At 38.9% G+C, this 7,748-nt stretch overlaps 1 protein-coding gene across 1 annotated transcript; it reads left to right on the plus strand.

Moving 5' to 3' along the window:
* The first annotated feature begins 5,074 nt into the window (after positions 1 to 5,074).
* Positions 5,075 to 7,032, plus strand: LOC306819678 (nuclear factor 7, brain-like). The gene has a single exon (XM_079337121.1). It carries the CDS (start codon positions 5,345 to 5,347, stop codon positions 6,770 to 6,772), a length of 1,428 nt encoding a protein of 475 aa, XP_079193247.1. The 5' UTR covers positions 5,075 to 5,344; the 3' UTR covers positions 6,773 to 7,032.
* Positions 7,033 to 7,748: the final 716 nt, after the last annotated feature.

Consider the following 7,748-nt stretch of genomic DNA (forward strand, 5'->3'; position numbering starts at 1 on the left):
AATAAAGTGACAGCTGCATTTTGTCATATTGTATAAAAAAATGTTTTTAAATTGCATCTACAAGGTCCCTTGTGTAGTTGAAGCCTGGGGCTGAAGACTATGCTAACACACTTGCCAAGAAATGCTGGCTGCAGGTTTCATGTCAGCTCTAGTATTTCTTTCAGCATAAGCAGTGAAGTGCCTCGTTGTCCAAAGTATCGCAAAAGATGTAAAGTGTTGCCTGAGGCAGTTTAGAATAATGCAATCATGTATAATGTTACAGAGCTTTCATAATGCATTCATTACTTTGAGAATAGGAGCATCTCAGCTAATGTTACATGTTAGCCTACTGCTCATAATGATATGAGCAATTTGTATCTGAAGTTTCAATGACTTGTTGAAATGAATATTTTCATCCAACGCAAGAAAAGTTTTTAGAGCTGAACCATACTGATCGTAACATGCGTTCTTTGCATCTCCTTATTTCTCCTTATGCTCTGTACAGAGCCAGATTGATGTAATCTAAATGTAATTAGCTATACCCACACAATCTTGGAAAATAATCTTATAAACTAAATGATCTGTATTTTGAACAAGGTTTCGTATTAGTTTTGAACATAAACTTACAATCAGTTTTCGATGGATGCTTTGATTGGCTGATGCTCTTTTGCTTGGGGCTTTATGTCAATCTATTTGACACATGTTGAGTTATTCCAGCCTGAAGGCCTGAAGCCCTGGGGATTTTACTGTTCGTCTTCAAATCTTTTTTTTTATTCGAAGCGCACAAAATCTTTTTTTGGGGGGGGAGTTGCATAGACACTTCGCAATCTTAAAAGACAGTGACACGTATATATTTTGCAAAAAGTTTGCAGGCTTATAGAATTTCATTCTGCGCTTCACAGCCAGAAGAAAAATAATGACAACCAGCCTCTCTTCCCCTCTGAAACTTCATCCCCCTCATATCAACATCAATCACAAGAGAAAAACTTCCACACAGCCTGTCGTCCCCTGGCCTCCCTCTGATTCAGTGGGACGCGGTGTGCATCAGGGCCAAGATGGCGGCTAATGATGCATAGCTTGCCAAGGGACTGAGGAAAGACTGCCATTTCAACTTGGGAACAGACCGGTCTGTGCTCTTACTTCTTCCAAGACAGCAGGTTGTACACCACAGCTGTACAAAGGAGCTGTCTGGTCCAGCCGTGCCTCCAGACTTTTAGCCATGATGGTTGATTGTCCCTCCTGAATAAAAAAAGTCTGTGAGGGTGAATATGTTTGTGTGCTGGCAGAAAGCACAAGATCATTTTCATAACTGACATCGGCATAGACGACAGATCTACTCAGTCCCTTGTGGGCTTAATGATGATGAGTGAGGACATAAAGATTAACAACAAGCCCTGAGGAGAGAGAGTGAGTGTGTAAATGTTTGTGTGCAGGTGGGTTATGTAAAACTTCTCACAATTTACATCACATTATGAGCATAATGTCGCCTCTTCAAAACATCTTTAATCAAGTTTGGTTATGAAAAATGAAAAGCACATAGAAAAGTTAACCGGTAGGCCTATCCTTGTTCCATCCACATGAGAGTCCTCTGAGGGCCATGTGCCTTTTCCACCTCTTCTGTTTCCATGGTGAAACGAGGTTTCATCATGGAAGAATTATTGCGTAGATGGTGCGTTTGAGTGTGTGTGTGTGTGTGTGTGTGTGTGTGTGACAGACAGGTCCAGGTGTCTTTAGCCTTATACCTGTCTAGTCCCTGCTGTCATGAGTTGTTTGTTTTACACATCTGTCTGCCAAGCTGTACATCTGCCGCAAAAGAACGCAAACATGAACACACATGCGCGCGCACACACACACACACACACACACACCTACACACACTATAGATAGAAACTCAATCAATTTCTATTTGGAGAACAAACTCAGCTCATTTGTTTGAATGAAAAACTTTTTTAATTGTTTAATATATATCCCTCCGGATGGTCTATTTTATATAAGTCCATGATGCCATTGTGTGATCGTTTTCAGCTTGTATTGTTCAAAACGTTACTTGTGTTGTTTTACCCATGTGACCATTTCTTAACTTAGCCTAAGAGAGCGTTTCACTGGTGGCCTCGGTTTACATATCCCAGTGCCCTTCCACAAAAAAACATACATATATTCAGTAAAATATTTCTTAAACAAGGCTGAATAATTTAAACCTGTATATGTAAAAGAATGTGTAATGGCCTGGAAATCCCTAAAGATATTTGCATCTCCTTATTTCTCCTTATGCTTGTTTTCTTATTTCCATTGTTTTGACAGCTCACTCAACTTTCAATGGTGAAGGGCTCATTCTGCTGTTCAATTGATTTATTCTTCAATCTGAATGAAATCCGCCAGGGATTTGGACATTTTAACTGTATGATTATGTTGTTTAAAATGTCATCAGACTATCTTAGATTTATGTATTTTCTGTTTAAATTTTATAAGGAAAATCTCTGGGCTGCACTGTTAACATAAAAAGGCCAAAAGTAAGTTGACAACATTGCCTGCAAGCTTTTGTGTAGTCATGTTTTGGACTGGTTACCATGGTAGTCACCATTTCTGTCGCAATAACAGAAAATAAACAACTGCATTTCACATTTGATGAATTCAAATGTGAAATATGTGGAGGACATTTGTTTGCAAATAAGAAACATGTTCTTTTGTTGGAAACATTTTGGAGCACTTATGTTGTGGTTTGATCCAACATTGAATCCAACTTTCCACAACGTGTGATGCTTCAATACAACTCCTGCAGAACATTTTTCTCCTTTTATTCTTTTCTTCAGACGAGCAGACAGCACAGAAATATGACTTCACCTGTCAACACTTCCAGATTCCTCTAAAGTAACAAACGTTGACTCATCTTTGAACTTCTGACCTCTTGTGATGAGCTCTGTGAGGGTGCAGAGGGAGAGCGTTTACATTAAACTTTCATGCTGATGGTAGGATGATATAATGTAAAGCAGCACTGCATTAACTACAGGGACTTGAATGAAACATGACATGACACAAGTCAATGTGCAACAGCAGTAAATTACAAAGGAAAAGACGCCCCCTACAGATAGAACAGAAGTACAGAAGAGGGAAATGATCCCTTTTTCTTGTATTCTACATGTTACTGTAATGTTTGGATTAAGGGAATTTAAATAGCTTTTGCATTTGAAATGTTGTTCTATGGCTTGTTGTGACTGCAAAAAAAAAGGGTATCTCTAAAGATAGATTTTTGTGTGTGAATTTCTGTGAGTTTAATCAAGAATGAATTACTTGTAACACAAACCAAACTTTGGTTTAGAAAGAACATTTGCTACAAAAATGGAACAACCTTTTCACATTTAGTGAATTAATTTGCTGCTCCTATAGTTAGATCAAATAGGTTACTTCAGTGTTGATAACATGAGTGATTTCATGAGCTAGTGATTCTAAACTTTAAAAGACTTAGTTGCAATGTTAGTTTGTAGAAAATGATTTTCAAGAAATTATCCATTTCTGTGCAATTGGCTTACATCATGATAAAATGATGAGGCCAACATCATTAAAGTCAGTTGCTGTTGTGTGCTTTGTTCCTATGTTAGCCCCAACTGGCAGGCAGCTGTTAGAAAGCTAGAGTTTTAAATTGATTTACAGATTGTAAAATAAAATTATTAATATTACTGTAATCCAGTCATTAAATCCAGTCTGTTTCTCTTTATTCTTCAAATTTGCAAGGTGTCACCAGCATAAATGATGTCCTATAATACTGTCTTTTTGCCCACAGTAATATCAGTTCTAGCTCTTGATATTATCATCATTACCCTGCATGCCTGCACCACTTCTGATTTTAATTCAGAGGCAGCTCAGGTATGCTAGTAGTGTATATACCTTGGTGCCAAAAAGAGCCAAAGGCCCCTGCTCCTCATCAATAATACAGCACACAGGGCAAGAGAAGTTACAATGAAATATTCATTCACCCATATTTCTCTTTCTATTGCTCATGCCCTCTTTAGCCAGCCTAGAACAGATTGAAAATACACACACATTCACAGTTAACGTCTGCTTCACAAGCAGAGCCTCAGTGTAGAAGCTCTGCTTATGTATTCAGTTATTCAGAGTTCCTGAGGGAGTGTTTGGGTTAAGTGTTACATAGAGAGAATGAACCATGTGAGGTCAAATGCAGAGTCAGGTCACAGTAACACTGAGTAAAAAGCTGTCTGGTTCTGATGGAGTATACGTTTTGTGTACTATACTTCTTACTGCAGCAGGCCTACTACGCTGCATGTCTGGAACAAGCGGTAGAAAAAGTAATCAGTCCATAGCAGCAGTCCGTCAGCACCCAACATCACAGAAGAACCGAAGAGACATGACAGCCCAGGAGCTCCAAGGAAAATGTGTGGTTAATAACTCATATCGTACATGAAGATTTATAGTTAGTGACATGCAGTAATATGATGTGAATGCATGGAGAGAGAGGGGGGGGGGGGGGGGAGAGAAAGAGAGAGAGAGAGAGAGAGAGAGAGAGGAAGAGACAGAGACAAGAGTTCAAGCTGACAGTTCCCCTGGCATTTAAAATATCAAGAGATATTGACAGCAAATTATTCACAAAGTATTGATTTGAAACACTTGTACGTAATAGCTTTTAATGTCTTTTCTGCTGTGTAGATTCACCTTCAACCCCAATCAAATGTTCAACATATTGTATGAATTGTCAGTATTATACAAACTTATAATGCACAAAATCACAAGGAAGTATTCGTACACATAAACCTTTGAGCTCAAATGTCAGGAAATAAAAAAATCCTGTAACACAAAGTCCAAATAAAAAGTTAGTTCATATTTAGCTATATTCAGGTCCAAAGAGCGGACAGGTGTCAATAAAATTATTTCATGTGGCTACAACTCAAATCTCTAACGTGAATATGGAGAGAGTTTGTAAACTTGAATAGTTTTTTTCAACCTATTTTTGAATCAATTAATACAAAACCAAGGGATTCAACATTTTAAAAGACCTGAATCTCTCTTTCTCAGTGGTGTATTGTCAGACTACAATTCAAAAACTTTTCAGTTCAACAAACAGGTAAAAAAAAGGAGGGCGTGAACATGTTTGGGGTTGGAACTTAAACTTGAAATGAGACCTTGTAAAGTGCCCCATCAAGTCTGATTGTAAAAAAATCCCATCGCTCCATTAATGATTAACCAATAAAAGAGGTTGGTTGAATTGAAGGCAATTCAGTTTCTGACATTGCTGAACAGTGCCACGGCACAATTCTGTGGGACACCTTTCTCAGTGCACGTTTTCAGGACGGTTATATGTCGAAGGGAAACTGAATTTGGTGAGTCATTAAGAACAAATACGAAAAGAGAGAACATGGCTGAAAAAATTGCTGTCGTCGAAAACTTCCTGAAATGTCAGGTGTGTTTAGAGACTTTCAGAGACCCTGTGTGTCTGAGCTGCAACCACAGGTTCTGTTCAAGCTGCCTGCAGACATGCTGGGAACAAGCCAAGAACAAAAACTGTCCCATCTGTAAAAGGAGATCTTCGAAAAGTGACCCAGGGGTAAACTTAAGCCTGAAGGAACTTGCTGACATATTTGCTGGAAGACAAAGAGCTGACGCATCTGAGACTGGAGAAACAGAGATGAAGGTAGAGGTGATGTGTAGCAAACATGATGTTGAGCCTACATCTTTCTGTAAAGATGAAGACCGAGCTGTGTGTCCTGTCTGTGAGTTTTCTCTCCATCACGGTCACAAGGTGGTTCCTGTAAAAGAAGCAGTCGCTGACATGAAGGAGCAGCTGAAATCAGACTTAAAGTCTCTACAGGACAAGAGGGACAAACACAAACAAGTGGAGAAAACATACAATGAAGTGATTCAACACTCCAAGAAGCAGCTGTCGTCCACAGAGAAGCAGATCAGAGCAGAATTCAAGAAGCTCCAGCAGTTCCTGAAAGAGGAAGAAGAGTCCAGACTGTCAGCTCTGAGGGAGGAAGAGGAGCAAAAGAAGAAGACTATCAGCAGAGAGATGAAGAGGATTCAGGATCAGATCTCCTCTCTGTCACAAAGTATCTGTGCTGTTGAAGAAGAGCTGCAGAAACACAGTGCGTCTTTCCTCAGCAGTTATAAAAGCACTCAGAGCAGAGCCAGAGTCCAGTGCTCAGTGTCAGATCCACAGCTGGTCTCAGGAGCGCTGATCGATGTGGCCAAACACCTGGGAAACCTGTCCTTCAGAGTCTGGGAGAAGATGAAGGACAGGGTCCACTTCAGTCCTGTCATTCTGGACCCAAACACTGCACACGGCCGGCTTTATCTGTCTGATGATCTGACCAGTGTGAGACGTGGAGACACAAAGCAGCAGCTTCCTGACAATCCTGAGAGAAACATCAAGTATCCCACTGTTCTGGGCTCTGAGAGCTTCAGCTCAGGGAAACACAGCTGGGAGGTGAAGGTGGGCGATCATCCTGACTGGATAGTTGGTTTGGCTAAAGAGTCTGTGGACAGGAAGGGAGTGAGGTTTGTTTCCCCACAATTTGGAATCTGGTGCTTATGGCATAGTGATGGAAAATACAAAAATGTCGATGGAAAGAATGTCCCAATGAAGAAGGGTCTTCAGAGGATCAGAGTCGAGCTGGACTATGACAGGGGGGAGGTGTCCTTCTACGACCCTGAAGACATGAATCACATCTACACTTATACAAACACATTCACTGAAAATCTCTACCCATTTTTCAGTTTTGGACCTGCTGGTGCTGCTAAGACGACTGATATCATAATCTGTCACTCAGAAATGTCTCTGTGATAATCAGGAATATCTATTGTAGGTCTATTGTTCATGTTTGTTTGTGAGTCTGTCTGTGTAATGCTGACGATGGGATTACATACAATTTCCAAACAAAAATGTTAAGTTAAGATTTATTTTCGTGAACATAAAAAAACAAAAAGAATTGTAAAGTATGAAATCGTAATGAAATTGTGAATTTCCGGCAAAGAACAACATTGTGATTTAGAGCATAAATATTTTTTTATGACAGCAATCAAAAATGTATTGAGTCCTTCTTTTGTATTATCAGCTAATTGTAGTGTAGTTCATCTTTCTCATTATGTGCTCTGCTTGCTGAGAAGGTAGCTCCAATGAGTCATAACTTGTAATTGATAATATTTCTGTTAAGACAGTGTGTTGACATTGCTGTTAGACAAATTATTTTTAAGTTTCTCTTTTTTTTCATTTAAATGTGACAAATAGTTATGGTCCAAGAAGTCTATCAACAGAATTTGTATTTTTTGCACTCTGTAGCAGTTTGATTAATGATTTGTACAGCTAGTTAATATTTTGCTAACAGTTACTATATTGAGCTTTTGTCAACATGTTCTTTCATTTTTATGAAGATTTGACAAATATATTTCTCTCATGACCTGAATCATGCAACCATAAACTTAAGCTCAAAAACGCTAATGTAAAACCATTTGTTTTAGAGTGTGTCAATTTGATGATCTTTCTTACGGGGTCACTTTTCCATTGTAGCATATGACACATATGAAACATTTATGGAGTTATTGCATGAGTGTGTTGCTTAGTAACAGCTTTGACAAGGAAGACATGTGACAGAGATAGAAGCCAAGGGGTCCAAGTGTTTGTAAGTGATCTGCAATAAAGATGATAAAAAAAAGTCACGTGTTATTGTGCTATGTGATTATTGCTAAAGATGTAGTTCTTCAGAAATAATTTATTATTTAACTACAGTGAATAGGGTGCAATAATATTTCCAAGTTTTGTG

Source organism: Symphodus melops, assembly GCF_947650265.1.
Source record: "Symphodus melops genome assembly, chromosome: 1".
Taxonomy (NCBI): domain Eukaryota; kingdom Metazoa; phylum Chordata; class Actinopteri; order Labriformes; family Labridae; genus Symphodus; species Symphodus melops.